This window comes from Uloborus diversus, chromosome 4, assembly GCF_026930045.1.
Source record: "Uloborus diversus isolate 005 chromosome 4, Udiv.v.3.1, whole genome shotgun sequence".
Taxonomy (NCBI): domain Eukaryota; kingdom Metazoa; phylum Arthropoda; class Arachnida; order Araneae; family Uloboridae; genus Uloborus; species Uloborus diversus.
This window is the reverse complement of record NC_072734.1, coordinates 170098910-170123250: the sequence shown is the minus strand read 5'-3', so window position 1 is coordinate 170123250 and position 24341 is coordinate 170098910. Positions and strand designations below refer to the sequence as shown.

At 30.6% G+C, this 24341-nt stretch overlaps 1 protein-coding gene across 1 annotated transcript in view; it reads right to left on the bottom strand.

The window, feature by feature from the left end:
- Positions 1-5530: 5530 nt before the first annotated feature.
- Positions 5531-24341, bottom strand: part of LOC129221452 (DNA replication licensing factor mcm2-like) — a 44166-nt gene continuing 25355 nt past the window's right edge. Inside the window, exons 11-18 of the mRNA XM_054855932.1 lie at positions 24029-24279; positions 19655-19819; positions 14842-14916; positions 14674-14763; positions 11746-11895; positions 11000-11182; positions 9601-9756; positions 5531-5715 (exon numbers count right to left, since the gene is read on the bottom strand). Of these exons, the coding sequence (XP_054711907.1) occupies positions 5593-5715; positions 9601-9756; positions 11000-11182; positions 11746-11895; positions 14674-14763; positions 14842-14916; positions 19655-19819; positions 24029-24279 (1193 nt within the window). The 3' untranslated portion in view covers positions 5531-5592. The remainder of the gene's footprint in view (positions 5716-9600; positions 9757-10999; positions 11183-11745; positions 11896-14673; positions 14764-14841; positions 14917-19654; positions 19820-24028; positions 24280-24341) is intronic.

Below are 24341 nucleotides of genomic sequence, written 5' to 3'. Positions count from 1 at the left end.
AGATATTTGATTTTTATTCCAACACAATACATACTTTCAACTTGTAATAGCATTTCCAAAGTGACAAGTATATTTATTGCATTTAACTGTCCATAATTGAAATGTTTCTTTTATGCATGTTATGCAGCTATTCCCAATCAATCCCCACCCAAGAGTAACTTGTTCATTTTTTCTCTTTGACATGAATACCTTTTCACCAAAAAGTAACTTGCGATTGTGAATAAGAAATGATATAAAAGTAGAATAGAGTAAATATGTTCGCAAGTTAAGATAAAACAAAGAACAAAATCTATCTGCAATCTCTGCAAGTTTTTTGATGTTTTGAAGCTATAATAAAAATTTCTAGTCATGTTTCTTTTGGTAAAATTGCTTGGACTTATCTTAAGCAATTGATACTAAAAAATCATGATATGATCAAAAATAGCCTTAAAATTAAAATAAAATATGTTTTAAAAAGTATAATTTATATATAAAACAACATGTACACATATGAAATTTTGTCTCTTGGTATGTAAATAAAAATCAAGCTTTCAGTAACTAAGTCCACATACAAATTTATAATGCACAAACATTTCATAACATGGTGGAAAAAAGAAATAATAAAAATTGATAGGTTCTCAAATTTTGACTTGAAATTGGTAATAATCATTTTGCATTTATTATCCATAGTAATGAGTAATGGATACCAATATAATATGTATTAAAATAATCACATGATTCAAAAGAAGGAAGAGGCCCAAGAAAGAAATTTTAAAAAATAGTCAACGCTCTTTAGATCGACCCCATTACTGTGACCCTTTCCTTATAGAGACCAATGCAAAAAGTAGGCTATTCCATATATCCAATGTGATTTCAACATCGGTTCGAACGTTCAAACTGAACCATTTATTCCATTATAACATCTAAAGTTGAGATTTGAATTTTTTGTAATTCTCAAGACTATTTATTCCAAAACTAATGTTTATTAATTTAATGTTTCTAAAGGTTAAATATTTCATTCGGAAGAAGTTATTTGATGATGAAAGAGTCAAATAAATGATGAGAACCGCACATTACTGATAGACATTACAAATTGATATTTTTTTGAAAAAGTGGAAAAACGATATCTGAATAAGATGCAGGCCTGGATTTACGTACAAGCTATAGCTTAGGGGCCCCCCCAACTCCCGGAAATTAGCATGATTTGTTCCAAAAAGAAAAGTAATTGAAAAAAATATAATTTTATAATACAGTAGAGAACCAATTATCCGGGAAGTTCGGGACCATCGCTATCCCGGATATCTGAATTTCCCGGTTTTCTGGGTTGCTAAAAAGCGCTATTGGGCGATTGTTTGTAAAATTTAAATTACTATATAATAAATAATTAAGCATATTAAAATAAGAAGAAAACAGTTCAGAAATGCTTATGAATATCGAAATATAAAAAACTATTATTGTGAGAATAATTTAAACACTAAAAAACTTAAGTTATTCATAATACATGAGACCCTCACATTCTGTTTGGAAAAGAAAAAAAAATCCACCACTTTTCGATGTTTTAAAACGAAAGAAAATGAAGGGAAGGGCAAAAAATAAGTTTTTGAACCTAAATCTGCAAATTTCTACTATGTGTATAAAAAAATTCGCTTTCTATGTGACAATATTCATTTCCTTAGCTATCAATTAGAATAAAACACGAAAATTTCAAACTTACGAATGTACTTTTTAGTTCAAGAAAATATTTCGGAAATTTTGACCCGCATAAAGGATAACCATTTTAAGTTAGTGTTTGCAAACATTTTCTCGAGTTATGCGTGAGTAATATGTTGTTTATTAAGAAATCGTTCATATTCTTTTTGGTATTTCAAAAAAAGAAAAAAAAAGCTTAATTTCTCAAAAATTGCCAAAATTGCTTATTTTAAAAAAATAACGGGAAAGTAGGGAAAAAGTTGCCGGTTTTCTGGTTTCCCGGTTTATTGGTTCCCGGATAAAAGGTTCTGCACTGTACTTAAAAACTTTGATAATTTGGAAAAGTGTGGCTACAAACCACAAATGGTAGGGGGAAGGAAAGCCAATATATGTAAAATTCAGCTCCTTGCTACATCCTGCACCAAAAATGTAAAAAACCATGGTTCTTACGTTTCTGAAACAAATTACAACTTTTTGTGACTCATGTTTCATATCTTGCTGTTTATATAATTCCGAATGCAGTATTTTGGAAATTCTTTTGTAATTGCTTGCTTTCAGCTCACTTCTACATATTTTCAATCTGTTTAGCACGGGGGGGGGGGGGGAATACACTACTATTCCTTTTCGTGTGATGAGAAATCTGTAGTTTCTTTTAAATTTAATATAGCCGTTTCTTACTAAGTTACAACAGGAGTGTAAAAATTTACAATCCAAGTACTAAAATATCAGAGACTGGAAAGTACCAATGAAGTGCGTTAAATAATTTTAATTGTTCTAGAGTTCTTGAAAATAATTAGATAAGTCTTTGAAAATCTTAAGCTAAGTGGGCACACAAATCAGACCTTGCTTTGTTTCCAAGTGCTGCATTGGTCAATATGTGAGGTGTTTTAAGAGCTTAATTGGATCACTTTAGTTCTGATTGCCTCATATTTTTCATTTTTGACTGATGCTATTGTAATGAACTAACATGACCTCAAATGAGCTGAAAGGTTAATTTCAAAGAATGAATACAAACTGGAACTTCCATTACGATGGAGAAAATGCAGTGGAACCATGCACTTGTCCTCTTTGTTTCTTCTCCAGGGTTCATACACTTTTGGTTAAAAAAAGTTCCCTGACTTTTCCAGGTTGTTTTTTAGAAAATTCCAGGTTACTCGCTTCATTCAAAATTTAAGTTTAAATAGTAATATTTTCAAAATAATTAAAATTGTTTAAAGTAGCAATGTAGAAGAACTGAAACTTCTCCTCTTAGATTTAAAAAAAAAAAAAAAAAACTTCGATTTTTTTTCCTTTGTTTTTTCTGTCAAAATTTTAAGTTTTTTTTTTAAACATTTTGTTCAAAATTGTTTTAATTTGTTTACTATTTGTTGAAAACCGAGTAGTTTCAACTTATTTTAGCGTTTCTTTGATGTCACGCGTAATATTATAGCGTTTTGCTGTAGTCCTGCAGCAACCTTTTAGCATCCGCTTTTGGTTTACAATACTTCTTTTATTTTCGTATTAGTAGGTTACACAAAACATATTGAGCAAAATGCAAAGCTAAATTTCAGTATAAATATGATTAACTTGTTGCATCGATCGGCATACCATGTAATGCATAGTAACAAAAATCAACATCCGCCGATCATAGGCCAATGCAAATAATCTTTTTTTTTTTTTCACATATTAAAGGATGCTTACATTAAAATTTCAAATTTTCTTTTCCAGAAAATAAAAGTTAATTTTCAAAAATTCATAACTTTTTGCACATTTTAATGTTATTTTCAATAGTTCACATTGATATCAACATCCAATTCTGTTTCTGGAGTTTAAGTCTACTTCCATTGTACAAACAATCAAATATGGCGACAAAGTGGAAAATTTAAAATAATAAGTAGATTTTTGGATTTGTAGTATAAAAGTAGTAATAAATAATTAATAATCCTTAAAAAACTACAATAAAAGCAAAATAGTCAGTATTTAGCACATAAGAGTCTAAATCAATTAAAACAAAAAAAATGTTATGAAGATTAAATTTTGCATTTTTCCAGAAAATAATTATAAATTATCCGGAAAAAAAAGGCACAATTTGTGTTGTTTTCAATAGTTTGCATTGTAATTAACATCCAATGCCGTTTTCGGGAACTTAGGCACTTAAAAAGTCTAGTGTACTTTCAGCTTGGGAATGACCAAATATGGCGGCTATGTCAAGAAATAACTTTTTTAATTTGTCGCATGAAGATAATTAAAAAATAATAAATCTCCATGAAACTACAATTCATTGAAAAGTTTTTATCACATTTGCGTCCAAGGCAGTGAGGATAAGCTTAAGTTTTAAGAACAAAATTTTTCATTTCTCAAGAAAATTACTTTAAATAATAATAATAGAAAAACAATTTGCAGACCATTTTTTGTTTATTTTCATCAGTTTTCAATTAAAGAAAACATCCAATTCTGCTTTGTTTTTAGAAACTTAAACATTTTAGAATCGTATCTACTTCCATCTTGTGAATGACCAAAGATGGCGACTACGTTTCACACGTAGCTGAAATGATTTTCCGATCAAAAAAAAAAAAGATTTTCCCCGATCGACCCTCCCATCTATAGGTTGTGCTTCCGAAGCAGTAAATTGTCTTCTCTCCTGTTGAGTTTGTGCATAATTCCTGTTCACTTGATTTTTTTCCCCTTGGGAACTACAATGAGGACAGATATTAAAATACTTTTAAGAAATTAAAATGCGAAAGATGGATTTTAAAAGTGTAACCATGGAAACATGAAATAAAATAAGTTTGAGAAATTAAATGCAAAATAAAGGAGATAAACAACGGATTCAAAAAGCGTAACCGTGGAAACTCGAAAATAAAATGGGCTATAACTTGAAACAAAATGACATATTTCGAAATTGATTAAAAAACGCTTGTAACTTTTTTCCTTTGAAGATAGAAGCTAATTATTTCGACCATAGGTCAAGAGAGATCTGGAGTAAAAAATGTTGCTTTTTCCAATGGTGTCAAAAAGAAAACTGGGACAATTTCTTCACTTTTTATTGATATATTTAATGAAGAAAGTAGTGCCTAAATTTCAGCTAGCCTAAAAAAGTTCGAGCTAAAAACGCAAATTACTCCCGCCGTAATTAAGTTAGAGTATTGAAACAAATTGTTTAGAACACGGAAAATTCTACCCCTTTTCAACGATTCATAATAATATTAATACGTGCAAGTAATTTTTCACCTTTTCAATAGCCAATAATAGGCAATTTGGGCCTAAATTGGAATTAAAAAAAGAACTATTTATCGAATTTTTTTCGAATTATAGCCTATGTTACTCAGTAAGGAAGCACCTTTCATATAGTGAAGGAATTTTTCAAATTGGTGCAATGGTTCCGGAGATTACCTCGAACATATAAACACACAAAAATCCGCCCTCTCTCTTCAAAATATTAGTATAGATTGCTTATATAAACTGAATAAAATTTAATAATACTTCAGTACTCGGAATGCTTAAAATACCTTCACAATATCAAGCAGCATCTTTCACCATCCTCAGTCCAAACAATTGTATTTTTGTTTAAGTTGATTAATTCAAAAATCTATGCTGAAGGTTTAAGTATCTCTGATACTAACAAAGAAGAGTTTATTATTTTGCATACATTTTTATATTTTGGGATGCAAGTATTCGTTAGTATCAAAACTTTAACCCAACATGATCTTTTGTATTGAGAAACTTAAATTTTCACTTTCATTAATCAATTATCAAACTATTATTTTACGTTCTTCAGAATTTTGAAAGAGAAAGTTTATTTTACAAATAAATACAAACACTTAAAAAGTGAAGCATCTCTTTATTATTAAAATAGATAACACTTAAAAGACTGACCAAAAATACTCTTAAAGGTAATAGTTAAAATTTACAAGTTTACAAGTTGATTTTAACTGGAATGTTCATTTAACTATCCCTTGAAATCCTTTGCACTATTACTTTTCTCCTTTTGTCATGCAAAAAGTTATGGGCACTAAACAAGTTGCTTCCATAAAATGAAGCCAGGTTGTGAATGTCAATTTGACGTGCCTGTAAAGAAATAATAACATAACATAATCATTAAACTAAAAATATCAAAGACATTCTACAGTTCACCTAAGAATATTTAAAGTAACCCAGGACTTAGACAAAAAGCTTTGCTTTAAAAAAAAAAAAAGATAGGACAAAGTATAAACATAACATGCATAGCTGCCAACTTGTACATTTTAGCCGTACATTGTAAGATTTTCGAACGTTTTGTACGATTGTACGGTCTAATGGCAGATTTGTGCAAGAACTGCACACTTCTTTAACGGATAACAGCATGGAGAACATTTTAATCTGTAAGATTTTTTTTAAAAAACTGTTGTTTTAAACAAGTTTTTGATAGACAATTTTTGAAAGCTACGAAATCAGCAACTTTTCAAAGTTTTAAGTTCAAAGAAATAAAAGTTATACTTATTTTTTAATTAATTAATTTATTTTTTGCTTATAAAAGCACAGATCAAGTAAAGGTAAGAATTTGAAAATATTATAATACTTCAAATTTTAATACTTTGCTTTATAACGGTCAAAAATGCATAGAAATATAGCCACCGGGTAGATTGTAAGATTTTATAAGTTGGCATGTTGGCAGCGAATAAAGCATTTAAGACCAAGTCAAGAAGTGAAATAGAACTCGGAACAAAAAAACTAACAAACTTAATCATGATGTAAAGAAAATTTTGCAGACATAAAAAATTTCCATTCAAATTTTAATAGAAATTTTCATTTTGATCGTCCATTAATCAATTTTGACTAGCTGCTTAACCAGTTTGTTCTGTGATAGAACTGAGAAGATGAATATCAACTTTTCTCTTTGCTCTTGAGGTATTTTTATTTTTACGTTATAATTTTATATTGAAGCTATATTGCTGCTCCAAATATTAAAAGGTACATTTAAAAAAGGTGAAATCTTTAAGATTAGTTCTTAGGAAGAAATGAATGATTTTATGCGGGGCAGCAGCAGAAAATTTGCATAAGTTTAAGAGTGACAAGATGACTAGCAAAAAAAAAAAAAGAAGAAGAAGATTAAAAAGTAAAATATAAAAATTTAAAAACAAAAGTTCTACACGAGTCCACAAACAGCAAACCAAAAATTTCTTGAATTCAAAAGTTTATAGATACATTTGTTTCAACATAGAAACAGTTAAAAAGATGTTATATGCATTATATTTTTTACTTTTTATTTCTAATTTTACTAAATGTTAGATAAATAAAATCAATATGTTTTGAAATAGTATTTGTGATTTCTAAAATCAATTTTTTAGCTTTTTTAACGCTGAAATTTAAAAAGGTTAACAGCTAAATGAGAAAATTTTCATTTAACGTTTCACAGCAACCCTTTATTGAAAAAATACATATAAGATAAATCGAAAATATATGATGATAAACACACTGTTTTTTGTTGAGGTATTGCAGTATCTAAAGAACGCATATTGAACATAAAGGATAGAGTCCAGACCAACTTTACAACAAAGCTTGAGGGGGGGGGGGGGTTCATTTGTTCTTGCCTGGGAGTTTGAACGAGCAAACAAATAAATAGCAGGAAATTGTGCAGTTGGAGCTACCAGTGATGCAGTAATTATTTTTTTTAAACAAACTTTTTCTATTTATTGACCTCCCCAGTTTATGCTAGAGTCAGTAAAGGGGGAAGGTGGCAGTACTACTGACTATTAGTTACTATATTATAATGCATTGGCAAGGAAAACAAATACAGAAACTAACAAAAAAGGCTTCTCGGCTTAATAAAAAAAATTATATTAATTTGAATTTTTGGCATCTTGAATTCAAATTATGTTTTTTGCAATCACGAGCGTGTGTTTGTGTAGGCGTTTGTGTGTGTATGTAGGCACATGTGTCTGTGTGCAGGCGTGTGTATGTGTGTGTGTGTAGGAGTGTGTGTTTGTGTCTGTGCGCAGGCATGAGTGTGTAGGTGTGTGCATGTAGGATATGGACGCAACCTGGAGACTGTTGTCATAAGAGGAGCAGCATCGTGATGCCGGTCGACGCGACGGTGGTGCTGGCAGAGAGTGCTAGTGGGAAAATAAAATGATAGGACACCAAAACAGTCAAGTGAGAACAATAAGCCATAGACTAATAATAAGAGTAGACCGAGCTTTCTCATTCTTGCTGATGAAGAAAATTGGTTCATAGATGTATCATGTGACTAGTGGAAGGGCTTGGCGAAGACTTTGGCAGCATGGTTGCTAGATGGCAGCATTATCTATAGTTTGGCACTCGACATGTATTTTAAGACAATGTGTTTTCATTAAAAAAAACTTCCAGGTGCAGAGATTGAACTGTTTTTCTTTTAGTTATGCATTATTTTGACATTAGTAATAGTTTTGATCAGTTTTCGGTAACTTTTATTTCATTTGGAGCTGTCAGCGTTGGCGTGAACGAAATGGCGTAAACGTTTTGCGTTAACGCAAAAATGTACTAATCGGTATCTTAAATTGAAACTGTAGGTAAAAATCTTACCGTTTGCTGATTCTTCTTGGTCGCTTGCATCTTTTATTGCTTAGAGAATTATTGAAATTGACTAAAGAAAATGCACAATACTATCTAAACGAAAAACTCACTATATTAACAAAATATTTACAACTTACAATAACAAATTTACAAATCGGACTCCATAAAAGATCATTCTTCCGTGTTCCATCAATTCTATTTATTTTATTTCGCGCTGGCGTTGATCGTCTGCTACGATTAACGCCCGCTGTTGCTAGGATATCCACCAGTCACATGGTTTGGTTTATGAGCAGCAAAAGGGTTGCCATAGCTCGGTCTACTCTTATTATTAGTCTATGCAATAAGCAATCGTGATTGCTCAAAAAAAAATTATTACTGCAGCTTAATCTAGTTTATTTGCTGCAGCCACTTTGATGAACGAAATTGACAAAGCCTATCTTGACCTATCACATTTCTTGAAAAATGTTTCTATAAATTTTAATTTAAAAAATGTCTTAGTGAAATGTTTCCATAAATTTTAATTTAACAAATGTTTTAGTGTGACAGATTGCATTCAATGGTATTTTCATTATTTTTCACTACAATACAATGACACTTGCCATCAAGTGTTGAAATTAAAGTTTGAACAATTGTGTGTGTAGAAAAGAGTTTCACATTTGGAGCTAAACTCTGCCCCTCTGTCCTACAGTAAAAGTATCAAAACATTTTAGCATTAAAAAAAAAAAAAATTTTTAAAGAAGTTTATAAAGAAGAAACACTTGCATTCTGAAGTTCAACTCAGATTAAGCTGGAAAATACTCGCAATTTCATGTATAAAATGAAAAATTTCCGTAAACTATGATTTAAATTTGAGTAGAAAAGTGAACAAAATTAAGAACACACTACAGGGAATAAAATAGTATGATGAAACAGTAGAATATTGTGTTATTTGAAGAACTAAAGGCAAAGAGAGAGAGAGAGAGAGAAGGAAGAACAAATACTGCAAAAATAAAGCTAATAATTTTAACCACTTATTTTGATTGCATAATGCAAACAATCTTTGTCTTTCACACATTCCCTAAAAATTAAATTACACTGATTGTATATTTCGTGGAAAATTATTATTTCTGATACCCTAAAATATTTTTGAACATGTAGGCATGTATGCACCGCTTCTGCATGCAGATTTTTTAAAGCCAGATGCAGTTTCATCAAATCTTAAAACAGAACTCTTGAAACTATTTTGTCACCATAGTCTTAATTCCAATATCACCCAAAAAACATTAAATTCCTTACATATGATGCTAATGAATTAGAATGAAACTAAAGTGATGCATTTTATTTGAAATAAAATCTTTTTAACTAGAACTTGGGAGAACGTTTTGGTTTCAAAAATAGTTATGTTTCAAAGACTTTTCTAAACACAAGAAAATAAAAACTTACTTTCTCCTGTAGCTCTTTTTCCGGTATTTCAACAGATTCAATATCTGTAGTGAAGCGACTTCGCATATAAGCTATTTGTTCCTGAATTAACTGTCTCAAGACGAATAACAGTAGCTCATTGTTGTCACGCTTGTAAGACAGATAACGTGAGAAGGTCTGAAAAGGAACATATACATATTGATTAAATTAAATATTTATACAAAAGTAATATGTGCCTATTCATTAAATTAATCATTATAAAATTTAATGGAAAAGTGGTTAATTTTTTAAAAAAATTTTGTACATTAACAGGGTTGCTAACCTTGGAGAAACTAAGATCATTTTGAAAGTTTGCGGAGCAGCGTGGTATTTTGTATAAAACTCAATATAAAAAAATTAAACCTCTTATGTAAAATTATTTTGAGCTTTGATAATCATTTTAAGCACTAGCATAAAAATAATTATTTTTAAATTAATAAAACAGCTTTAAACATTATTTCATGCTTTGAGTAAAAGCATATCTAATTTCCCATATTTACATGCCTATTACAATAAAATAGCAAAATATAATGAAAATAATTTTAATTTTATTCAAATCTTTGATAAGTCAGGTCAGAATTAAGACCAAACTAGAAATGCGGAGCAAAATAACTTCTTTGCGGAACTGCCGAGTTTCTCTGTTTTTGTGGAGCAACTCCCTAAACTGAGGAGCAGTTGACAACCCTGACACTAATAACGCAAAAAAAAAAAAAAAAAAAAAATCGGGACATTGTTGTTTTATTTCAGTTCAAACGATTTTTCTTTAAGTTTAAATATTTCACCACAGTATGCATCATTTAAAAAGCATTTCTAAACCTCCCTAAAAATATTTTGGGTGATTCTCAATTTTTGTGTTAAATTCAAACATAAGGATCTCCATTCTTGCATGCTAAAATCTAAAATCTTCTTCATGATTTAAAGTACACTTATTTTGGATCAAATTAATGCCCACATTCATAGTTAAATAGCAGCAATAATATCCTTACATCAGGTATTTTAGGTACTACTACATTACCTCTCTTCAGGGGTGCAGCGAAGGGTGTGTTTTAGGGGTTAACCCCCCCTCCTCAGAGGCATTGCTTTTAGCAAAAATGTGTATCCTAATACAGAAGTTTAAAAATATGAAAGGACTGTTTTGATCAAGAAACCTCCCTGAGAAGTTATTTTTAACCAAAAAACCCTCTGGATTTATGGTATTTTTGATCAGAAAACCCCCTTCAGAAGGTTTTTTTTTAATCAAACCACCCCCTCCAGAAGATTTTTTGATCAAAAAACCCCCTCCAGAAGGTTTTTCCGGCTGTGCTTATTCCCCTCTTAAAATATAAAAACAGTCACAATAATTAATGCACTGGGAAAATGAGTGAATTAAAATAGAACTTACCTTCTTCATAGAACGCATGACGCTAAATTTCTGAGTGTCAATAAAGCTTTCAAGCATAACTCGAATAGCCATATTAACATCATCTTCCTGGACATAATCCTTTAAATGCATACGTGCATTGGCTTCAGCCATCCTAATCAAGGATTCAATATGTCTAACTGTCACTGGAACACTACCAGTAGTCTGAAAATTAAAAAAATAAGTTGAAGTTAGTGAATCATTTTCTACTCCCTAAAAAACAGAGCTCCAGATGATTAATTGATGTGGTAACATTCCTAACCTAACAATGTAGAATAAATTTTCACTCATCCCTATTCTATCATTTAGCTAATCAGCCTTAAGGATGTCCAACAATAAAATTTTAAAAGAAACAGATGTTTAGTAATTAAAAAAAAAAGCTATTTGCAACTTAGTTTTTCTTTAGGATTGAAAAACATTCTATCCAAAAAAAAAAAAACTTTTTTTTTCCTTCAGAAAATCCAAGCTTAATAGTTATTAAATAATGTTTAAGCAGCCCTTAGAGTAATTTGCTGAATGGCAAATTTGTAAATACATATGATTACATAAATATAATTAATCAAAAAACTTTGATTTACCATGAAAATTAATTTTTTAAGTTTTCAAACATGAAGTCAATTTTTTTTTTTTTTTTGAAATTAGTGTTAGAAATGTAATGGAAACCCAATAGTGTTAGAAATGCAAATGAAATACTTAGGAAATAGGAAGAAGAAAAACACTTAACATACCATACTTTCTCTTCGGAGTTCACTGTACAGATCCGCCACCTTCTTTTGATCAATTTGTAGCTTAGGATGCACCTTCTCCCTAGAGTATATTATATACTTTCTCAACAGATCTTGAGGTATTTTTTCGATTCCAGCCATTAATGGATCCTCCTATAAAAATTTTAAACAATAATAATAGTTTAGAAAGCAAATCATTTTCAAACACATTGTACTTTTCAAATCTTTAAATTTAGCATGCTTTTAATCTAACATTACTCTTCTCTCCCCTTTTGTCTTAAGCAAACCTAAGAGAGCATAAAGAGTAAAATCGCGTGTTGCATGGAAATGTATTTGGATGCTTTACTTGCCAAATCGATTAACTCCATAAAATAAAAAGTTGAGAAAAGTGATGAAGAAGATAGTGTTATCCATAGGAGTGAATGGGCCCTCGTGTTACATTTTCTGCCGTCGCAGGATCAGAAATGTACTGAACCAAAAGTTTAATATAAATTCACATTCTAAGCATTGATTAAGCTCTATTAAAGCAGAAATGAGGATTTTTTCAAAAAGTGGAGTTAACTGATTTGGCAACTGAGGCATCCATTTAAAGGTACTAATCACTATGAACAAGAAAAAAACTTGATGCATCATACATAAAAACTTATATTTACCTAAGTTTAAAAACAGAAAATAATCACATATGAAATGACTTGTTATCAATGTATTTTTATTTCATTACTGATGCTAGTTCATTTCAGAATTTATGTCATTCTCCAGAAAACGTAACTTTTAAATGCAAATATTTTTCAATTTCGAAACCTTTTGCTTTCTTTTTTTGTCATTCTTTCATGAAAGTGTTACCTACTAAAAGTAACCATGGCCCAGCTAAGTTCCAAATATTTTACTCATAAATAAAAATATAAAAAAATACCAGTTCACAGAAATAAAAAAAAGAAAAAAACTTAATATTTAAAAATCAAGGCCAATTTAATATCAAAGGAGTAATTTTGTTAATTGTGCAAACAATCAGCTATTTTAATGATCATTGGGATATTGGGAATATAATAATAAGCTCTCTTAATTAAAGTACGGCTTTCTTAGTTAGTAGTTTCAAATGTATGTTAAAACATAGTATTTAGTAAATTTGAGGATATACTGGCAATTTATAATTTTGGTAGAATGCCTGCTATTGATGTATTTCCCCTCCATCATTTATTTTCACCTCAGAAATGACGACATTGATAAGGTCTGTCACGGAGGTGAGATTTACGCAGGTGAGGATCTTTCCATTAATATAGCCCTAATAGATACATTGTTCATGGAATTTTTTTTACCTTCATTGCTACAATTTGCACATGTTAAGCATATGAAAACATGTTGATTTCTTTTTTTACATAAATTTACGTCCCTGAAATTCAAGTTCACAGAGGTGAGAAGTTAGAATAACCACACTAAGTATTTAAAGCAAAATCTATCTTCTTGTTTTTCAACAAAAACTCACAACTATGGCTGAAAATAAACAAGGGGGCTCCCTTGTATCATGGAAAATAAATTTTGATGTCATTACTGCTACGTGTTAGTGAGGAATGGCATTTTGAGTTTAGGTGACGGAGGTGAGAATTTTTTGTGTGACAGACACCGTTATCTTACTAAAACAAATTAAATCACAATAGAAAAATTTAAATACACTTGAGCATTTAGTGTTTGAGACACTTTTGAGGAAAAATTTAAACAAGAAGTTCATTGTTTTATTTAAACAAGTTATTAAGCATCATTATGAGCTACACCAGGTGTTTGACATGCCACGGAGGTGAGAATTCACATGTGTAAAGCAAAAAAATATTTAAATTTTTTTTTTCCAAAAAATGTTGACATATTTAAATGGATACATTTATGGAGAATGTAAAAATATTGTTAAATGAACTATTCTTAAAATCTTTTACTGTAAAGTGCGTGTGACTTAAAAGTTACTTTTTGGAGAATGACCCATATATTACTGATATTCTTATGTATTATTCAAAACGCTTACGTGCCAACAATTCTTCTCCTTTAGAACTTACATTCCTTTAATTATGTATAATATCCTTCTATTATCATTGGAAACTAAATCAACAAGTCTTACTGCTTAAATCTGTTAGTGCTTGCAATTTTTTTTTTTTTTTCTTTTCTTTTATTACTTCCAAATCAGATGATTTGAATTTATCTCAGATTATTGTAAAAGAAAATATCTGAATATGTGTACCATGCTAAAACTAATTTGAGTCTCATCATTTAGTTTTTAATGAACAGTTACATTCGAATCTGGTCACAAGTTCAGCCAGGATTTTTTCCTTGGGAATGGAGATGGGATAGAGGGGCACAATAAGCTTCACATACATATTAGCACATTAGGATTAGACACATGGGTTTAAAAAACAAAAGATTATAGAGGTTATTCCTATGCCCCTCCCCCTGCTATGCCCTTGATTCTAGTTGTTTAAGAAGCAAAGTTATATTTATGCGGTAAATTAATAACTTCTTTTCAAATGAGAATTGGAAAAACAGTGCTATGTTTGATTTAACAACAAGGTTCTGGTGGACATGCTCATTGAATCCTACAGTTTTTGTAATTTTAGGATTCTGAAATAGTTTATAAAAAACCTAGTATTTCTAAGAGTAAAACAAATCATCGCTTAAGGGCTGTCCCTAAAGGATGTCACACTTCTTTTTAACATTTTTAAACAACATCTCTCCAAACAAAATCAGCTGAAGTAAAAAAGTTCAGAAATTTATAATAAATGTAAGAAAATAAAAATTCAATGGAAAAAAAAATTGTATGAATCTAATTTAAATTGAGACATTTTGGACATTATTGGAAAAACAAAAGTTGCTTTATGGGGAACATTTCTAGATAAAATTAAAAATGCATTTAAGAAATGATTATTGAAAAAAATCTTGAAGTTTACAAACCAGTTCAGGCAGATTTGTCCTATCCACATTTTCATTACCAGGATGATGATTTACATGACTCTGGATGACAAACTTTGCTAGACGTTTATCCTGAAAGAAGAAAGGAAACAATAAATTTTCCAAGTTTATGCATTTGAACTCATTGGAATTGTAAGAAAAGCAACTTACTTCAACAGGGTCAATTTGATCCCTCACAATGCACAGCACATCAAATCTTGACAAAATTGGGTCAGTTAAATTTACCTATAAATTAAGAAAGTTTTACAAACTAATTTCTATTTTAACTGCAATTTAAATTATTGTATTTATTTGCATTAAAACACCGTCAAAACAGCACATGAAAATATAAAACAAAAAGGATAGATTTCAAAAAATTTGAAAGGGAAATAGGTATTTTTCTTCTCAGTCTTACTTTAAGAGGACTTTGGCTACATTGACCATTTTTATTGACAATCATCTTTCAGGACTACTATGTGACGTGACAAATAAAAAATGATATTTTATAGCTGGTATATCAGAGTACTTACGCTATTCAATATTGAAACTGTATTAGCACATACACAAGCCCATCTTTTCACATTTTTTCAAGATAGGGTGTATACTATACTCAAAATGTGTTACACCTGAAAATAACACACACACATATTATGAGTCTCAAAGCCAAGGAGCAAGTGCACCCGCCTTCCTTGACATGCCTGTGTGTTGGTTATCAATTGAGTGCCTCAAAAGCTCAGGTAAGTGGTAAAATGATAAATTCTGAATTGATCTAATGTAATGTGGCATTTATGTGTTAGATAAGACACTGAATTACATGCTACAGCATTTATCTGCTGAAGAAAAATATGCAGTTTCAACATTGCCATAAGTACCTGGGATGTAATTAACTTTCAGTATTAAGTAATCAAAGGCTTGGCCCCAAGCAAAACCATTTTTTTGGGGGGGGGGGATGGGGAGCTGTGATGAACTATATGCAAGTTTTACATTGGTTAGGATTTTTTTTTTTTTTTAATTTTTTAAAGAGATTTGAATGAAAAACCACATTTTTATATCAATTTTTTATTTTTGGCTTCCAAATCAACACAATATTTCACTTGAATACTATTCCAAATGAATTCAATTTACATTTGAAGAGGGAAGAGGAGATTTTTAGAAAATCTTGTTTGCATCTCTTCTTACTTTGAGAGCAACTTTGTTGCTCTCAAAGTAAGAATAAGCGTTTTCTCTACTCTAGTAAAGTGTAAATAGTGCACATGTTTGCCTGATATTCTATTTTAAGGCAGCTTAGTTTCTAATTTACATGTACATTTGTCATTTTCACAATGCCAGAAAAGGGCAGGGACGTGTTCACGAACTAGTCTTCCAAAAGAGGATTTAGAGGCTACCAGTAAATTGCCTCTAATTGTGAAAGTATTTATAACACTAGCAATAATGCCCTATACATATTTTTCTGACACTTGAAATAAGTTTTAATTTACTTAAGTTCTCTTAGGAAAGCCACAGAAAAATTACCCAAAATTAATTACACAAAAATATCAGTTTAATGGAAAACAATTAATATAAAAATAATATTATGAAGCAATTAAAATGTCAGAAGGCTTGTGTTCACATTAATAATATTTGGTGAAGACTTATATTTTGATTATCAAGCCTTTAAGAAGGAGTAATTTTTTCGAATCGACATAACTGGGAGCATTAAATGCACTCCATTAATACGGAACATTCTTATGGCTACCTCAAGCTTTAAACAAATTAATGAGCATGAAATTCAAAGTTAGCATACAATATTTATCTTAAATTTGAGTCCACTATTAAACAGATAAAACAATCCATTTTTCAGAAGACACTTAGTATATTTTGTCCATTACAAGTGGTCTATCAGTTGCAACTGCTGTTTTTAGTCCAGACTATTTCAGCTCGATCCACAGCATGGAAAGAGCCTAGCACTTCTCCCCCCTTTTTTAAAGCAAAAGGAAGGCATCACGTTAAAATGGTAGGAAGTTGCAGGAGAAGAGGACATTAGCACAGCAATTTTAAATGCAGTAACAATTCCAAGCAGGTACAGGTGGACCCATTGATTTTGTTACATACTCTATACTACGTATTCTGGTTCACACATGTTGATCACAAATTTTTCCGGCTTCATTTTAAAACCCCCTTCTTTTCTTAGAATAATCGAGGGTCGTTTTAAATTGCATTTATGTTACTTCCTACTTTAAAAAATAACGAAGGAAAGTCTTTGAATCCTATTCCTTCCCTCAACATTACCAAAGACAGCCTACAGCTGTACTTTTAAAACCTCAATTTCGTAAAATGTCCCAAGGAAGGGGGCTGAACCTTCCCTCCCTCATCATCAACAAAAATAGTCTATAATTGTATTTTTGGAGCTTCAATTTCGAAAAAACTTTGGGGGAGAGTTCCAAGTCCCATTACTTCCCCCAAGGTCAAAATGGCTAACAATTGCAATTTTAGGACTCCAACTCAGAAACATTTCTGGGCGAGAGCCCTAACCTTCGTTCCTTAATCGTTAGTGAAAATAGTATACATGCCAACATATCAACATTAAAAATCTTACAATGAATGCCATGGGTGTATTTGTACACTTTTTTAACCAACATACAACAAACCGTTAAAACTAAAAGCATTATACTTTCAAATCTTTTTACTTGTAATTAATCAGCACAGAAAAAAAAAAACTGAATTCACAAAAGAGAAACATAGGATTACAACAAGCAGTTTCAAAAAGGCAGGCCTGTGCATTTAAGAATTTAAGAATACAAGTGTGCACTTTTACAATATTGTCTAATATTTTTCTGTAAGATGCAACATTTAATATTAATCTTTAAAAATATTCTTTTGGAAGAAACTAATAACTTGCTGTATTATCTTACTTTTTCTTTTGTAAATTAATGCAGTCAGCTGCTTTTTCTGAAACTATTTTAACTGGAACTTAAGCTTTCTTAAGATGCTGTCTTTAGCAACAGTCAAAAATTATATTTCAATAACTTAATGAAAACAATAGTTTTTTTTCTTTGTAAGTTATTAATGATTAAAATGTTATTCAGGTTATTATCAGACAGAGAACTGCACAGCTCTGTCCTCGCCTTTCTGACACTACTGAATATTCTTTTGCGCTCTGCATTGCTGTGAGGTATGGCCAGAATGGAAAGCTTAGAAAAGGAGAGCCTTTCATACTTCAATAAACCATTGACATCAACTAATTTCATCAAAGCAGCCTATTTTTTTATCCATCCTCTTCCTTTTTAGCACAACATCGGGCAAATAATCTATTTGTACAGAGCGAAATTCACTTTGGAGCTTATATTAGGCTCTTCATCTGCACAGGGTTCATTCTCTATTCGGATGAAAAAATTCCATGACTTTTCCAAGACTTTTTCATGACTTCATAAAAAAATTTCATGACCTTGTTACATGAAGAGAATAGTACTATTTAATTTCAAACTGGAAAGTTTTTGGAAATGAGCATTAGCGAAACTTCTACGTGAATGCTTCTACCTCATCAAAGCACTTACTTGTGATTGAAAAATTATCAGTGTGCATCTAAAAACTAAATTATTCTTATTTGTCTTCATCATATAACTTTTAGTAAAGTTAGTAAAACTAACTAAGGGCTTTAAGTAAAACTACAGCGAATGAAATATAACGGTGCTTAAATGTCTAATAATCTTTATAAACAGGTAAAATGATAATGAATGGGACAAAAGTTGAATGAGTCATTACTAAGTTTCAATAAATTTGCTTCAAAGGTTGCCTTTTAGCATCAGCAGTGCATTTAAGAATACACATAGCTTGTTAGTACTTGGGTTCATTGAAGAAAAGCCATTCTTTAGTAAATTCATGCTTCTAAACCAGATATTTATATTTTAAAAAAAGAAAGAAAAAACATTCAGTAGCAAATAAATCTTCTGATTCAAATGTACTTATTTAATTATTTGCACATTTTCAAATGTATATAAATTAGTAGGTTTAGAAATTCCTGAACATGGGGTTTGATTCCCGACATTGAACGTAGCAGTGGGTCGCATGGATTAATTCTGCGGGCCGTATGATGGGCAATACTATTTTAGAGTATTAGATTCCCCTATTTCTGTGTTTTATCACCTGACTTAAAGATCTTCATTTTCTAAAACTTTCAACAAATTCAGATAAACTCTGATAAATTTAGTAATCAAGTTTTTACGAGTGATGGAAACAAACTCGGATGCAATTGAATTGCATTTTTTAAGTGGCCTGGCAAAATGAAGAATGTGCAAGTTCGCTACAACAGAATATAAAGAGTCTTAAAAATAATGGTAAATGCAAAATGAGTGATGTCCAAGCAGTAAAATCACATTGCAAAAAAAGACGAGCGGCTGCTACAGAAGCGGATGTAATGAGATTTCAAAATTCAGAATTGTTTTTGGGATCATTCAATTTTCCAGTTTTAATATGTAAGACTGTTAAATCACTCAATATTTCTGATGCTCTTACAGCAACTGTTACTTTTTCTTTTCCCCGGACATTTTTTCATGACTTTAAATAATTTTCCATGACTTAGAACGAAAATTTCAATTTTCCATGACTTTTCCAGGTCTGAAATTTGCTAAAATGTTTTCCATGACTTTCCAGGATTTCCATGACCCGCACGAACCCTGTCTGCAGTTTCTCTATTCTTCTGAAGCAACATAGGAGGAAACTCATTAAAAAAAGCAATACCAGAGATCTAAAACCTAATTATCTTACAATTATGCCATAAGATCTTAAACTTACAATACCTCAAAAAATCTTACAATGTAAGGCTAAATCTTACAAGTTGGCAGCTATGATAATAGTCTAAAATTTATTTTTTGAAACTCAACATTAAAAATCTGCCAGTGGGGAGTCACTCAAGGAAGGCAAGATCGCCCCTCTCTTGTGTAACAGTTAATCTAGAGTGAGTGAAATTGAGTTCTTTAAATGGAAAAATGAAATATGGTAAACATACATTTTCAGAAAATGTTAGAGAAGGATCATAACGTCCATTAATAGGGTTAGCAGCAGCTATTACGGCACATCTTGCCTGCAAGGATGTGACAATACCAGCTTTGGAAATGGATATACTTTGCTGTTCCATCGCTTCGTGGATGCTGGTTCGATCCTGATCATTCATCTGAAATGCAAAAGTCGACAGTGAATAATAGAATATGTGGAAGAGGGTTATATACAGTTATGATTCTGCTTGAAATGTCATGCAAAGAGCAAAATAGTTTTACATCTGCAGGCAACATCATTGTCTTTCCATTTTATTTCAGGGTTCATACCCTTTAGGCAGAAAAAAATTCAAGCACTTTTCAAGTACTTTTCAAGGTAAAAAATTTTGTTTTCAAGGCAATATCATAAATTTGTACTAAAAATATTGTATGCAGGTTTCATTTACTACAAACACATGGAAATAAGGCAATAATACAAAAAAGTATAGGAAAACAAAATTGCTTTTTCTACAACGAGAGACGCTTTGATGAAAGATCTACTGTGTTGAAAGTTTTTCTGAGAATGTTTGAAAAGTTTGGTCATAAAGAGAAGCAGATACCAAGAGGTTTAATTTTGAGGTTTTTCAAAGCTTGCAGCAGTCAGAGGTTTTTTATGTTAAGGGTTTTTTATGTAAGAGGTTTTGTATATTTTCTAGAATCAGCAAATTAAAAAAACCTTTCATAACTGCTTTTAGCTTTTATGGGAAGAAACTAAAATACCCAAGTTCAATGGCATTGCCAGAGAGGAGTTTTTTAAGTCACTCCCTCCCCCCCCCCCCCCCCGGTTTCAACATTTATTTCCAATATCTATACAGTGGTTTATTACAACATAAGGGCGTTTAGGACAAAAACACTACCCAGAAAGTTACTTCAGTTTGCACTATTAAGTTCTAAAAATATTAGGTTTGCAAATCAATTATTCGTATGTATTTATTAGCTGTTCAGCCAATAAGGCATTTCAACTGTCCTCGAGTAAATTTAAAAATTAGGAAGTAAGAAAAGTTTATGAAGTCCACAGTCCAGTCGCTACACCTCAAAATATACAAAAGCAGCTTAAGCAGTGATAAATACTCTGAATGCAAACTTGAGCTTATTCAGCTTTCATTGATTAACTTGCAATAGAGAATAAATGTGCAAGTTCACATTTATAGAGCCATATTTCGAAATTGAAAAGATTCACAAGAAGTTGACATATATTATGACAAAAATAGTTTTATTTTGGGAAAAAATGGGTAATTATTGAAATTAGAATTTAAATTTAGAAAGGCAATAATATTCAGGTGTAATTGTGATTTGTGAGTTCATAAAAAATTACCTGAAAGTTTCAAAGAGCAAAATGGGGCGAGGGGGGGGGGGGAATAATTTTTAAAACTAAGACCCCTATTACTTGAATATACATATGTACAACAATAACTTTTGCTATGCATACAATTCATAAAATAGTTTATTAAGTCAAAATATTCTGCATAGAAATACCATGCCCAGTGCCTGTTGATAACCAGCAACAGGCACTGGGCCTAGCTAGGCTGGTACAGGTCAATTTATTAGATTCAAATGAAGATGAATGACCCTCCTTAAGCTATCTACCCCTTTGCTGATTAAAGCCTCTTTCAGTAAGCTCCAAGTACCCACAACCTCAATAAATACTGGATTTCAAGTGAATAATCATAACACAACCACCCCTGTTATACACCTTATTTATTTTAGTAGACATAAAAAAATGATGTACCTATAAATAAAATTATATAAATCAACGTTATATTTAAAATACAAACTTTAAGTTAATTTGTTAGGTGCTCAACTGCTGAAATTTAAATTTTAAAAAAAAAAATCTGTTATGAACAAAAATTAGGTAAAGATAATCATTCAAAATTGCAAAAATAAATAAGCAAATAATTAAACAAGACCAAGGTAATAAATTCTTTAACTCTTTAGTTATTAAAATAAAAAATAAAATAAGCTAATCTGATGTAGCAGTGTCAAAATAACAACTAATTGCCAAAAATATAAAAATATTTACAAAATGCAAAAGGATTGAAATCTCAAACAAGGGAAGCAAATTTTCGCGAATTAAGTTTAATGTTGTCATGTTTCCCATAAAATAAACTTATATTTTACCGAAATTAAACATAAAATATGCTAATCTACGGTAGCAAATATGAAAATAACATCCCACTAGTGAATATATATGCAAGATGCAAAAAGATTGAAATTTTAAACACGAGAAGCAATTTTTCGCAAAGTTTGAGTTCGTTCGACGTGGCATGTTTCCCATGAAATAAATTTATTTGTTTTTTATTAAAATGAAACAAAAAAATATACTAATCTAAGGTAGCATATGCGAAACTAACATTTGATTAGCCAAAATATTTAAATATTTGCAGGATGCAAAAAGATTGAAATTTCAAACACAAAAGCAATTTTCCACGAAACCCGAGTAAGTTCAATGTTGTCATGGTTTCCAAATTAATTTCTTTGTTAATTAATGAAATCAAACAAAAATAAACTAATCTAAGGTACCATATGCCAAAATATCTTTCGGTTGTAAAAAAACATCAAAATATTTACAAGATGCAAAAGGATTGAAATCCCAAACACGGAAGCAATTTTTCGCGATGTTGCATACTGAACACATGTTCAGAAAATTGCATTGGTGAAATACTTTTTTAAAACTTCTAAGCACAATTCGTTGATTTTTGAGAGAATTTAAGCACTAAGAAACTTTTTCAAGGTTTTAAAACTTTTTCAAGGTTTTCAAGCACTTGAAAATGAACTTTTTTTTTTCAAGCACTTTTCAAGGTTTTTCAAGGGCGTACGAACCCTGTATTTGCTCTGCCAAAAATTAGTACTGTAAATATAAAACATACTTGATAAATTAGAATGATTTAGCTAGCACTCTCACATTCAATTTTGTTGCCAATTGAATTAGCAAAATATTCAATACTGATAACTTTCAAATTTAGAGGGAGATTTGGATATCTTGTGCTTTTCATTTTAATGCATTAAATATTAAATGAAGCATAATGTCAATTCAACAGATGATATTTGCAAAAGCTTTTTTATGATATTTTTGGAGCAATTTCAGCTTACACATTGAAGTTTGCAGAAAAGTGTATTAGCAATAGGCATAATTTTCTCCAGTTAAATTACCTATTGTGATTTGTAATTTACAGAGAGGGATTAAAACATGTATTGAGTTATAGACGTATCACATATTTTAAGAACATATTTTCATAAAGTGAAATGAAACCTTAGAAAGAGTTTTTAAATGAAATAAAATTATAAGTGATGCAAAGTAATACTGGTATAAAATAGGCTGAAAACTCAGATATGAATCAAATAATAAAAAGTCCTCAAATAAGGTGACAAGCACAAAATGATTGTGAAAATACATTTAAAAAAAAAGTAGGAAAAGATCCGTTCATATTCCAATACCTAGGCCTCACTTTCTCATTTATCATACATTTGTTACCTAATTTTTAAAAAATGATTTTATTTCTTAGAAGCATTTTTTCCTATTTCTTTTCTTTCCCAAGTTACACATATTTCCTTGTAAATTGAGTAATTAAACTATGTAATGACTTCAAAATAAATTTCAAATGCATGTCAGATGTTACAACTGATTTCCAACACCCTCGGATGATTTGAATTTTACAGTGGCAAAAAAGATTTTAATGAAAATTGATAGTAAACTGCAAAGAAAAATCAAATTACTAAAATATGTCAAAATTGACTCTGACCAGGGATGATAGTGGACCCAAGAAATTTTTTCTGAAAACAGGATGAAATTTTCGGAAACTATGAGGAAGCTCTCCCCCCCCCCCTCCCTTTGTAAAAACTCTTTAAATATGCATACAAAAATCATTGGGGGGGGGGGGGAATTAAGTTTTTTTCCTTAAATTTTTTCTTTTAAATTTTAGAATGTGTCAGCCCAAAATTTTCGGATCATAACACACCTGACTTTTAAATTTAGAAACTATCACACGTAACTAAACTGCTTTAGCATAAAGAAAAAACAGTAACAAAGGAATAAACTTGACTGTCTCCACAAAATTTCTTTTTAACAAAATTAAAATCTAGTTTTCAAAGAAATTACTCCATGATAAAAAAGAAAAATTTGCTAATGCTGTTTTCCTAAACATTGTTCAAATCAATTAGCTTTAATTTTGAAAAAAAAAAAAAAAAGATCGAAGATATTGGAATAAATTTTTTAAACATAAGTTTTCCTAAAGCAATAGATGATTTTTACCCCCCTTTCTGGCAGAGAACATGAGAAAAGTGAAAAATAGAATTACGCACACACATATAAACACATAACATGTATAACAGTTATGTCTGGTAATAACTACCTTATCAAACTCATCAATAATGCAAACACCCTTGTCAGCTAAAACAAGTGCACCAGCTTCTAATGTCCACTCTTTTGTAATTGGACTTCTTTGTACGTATGCAGTCAAACCAACAGCTGATGCTCCTTGTCCGGTAGTGTACACAGCTCGAGGAGCAATCTTTTCAGTGTATTTCAAAAACTGAGATTTAGCAGTTCCAGGATCTCCACAGACTAAAATGTTGATATCACCACGAACTTTATGCTTCCCACCTATAATATGATATAATTTCAAATTCAGCAACTTAGTAATTAAAATTGAGATAATGAAATCC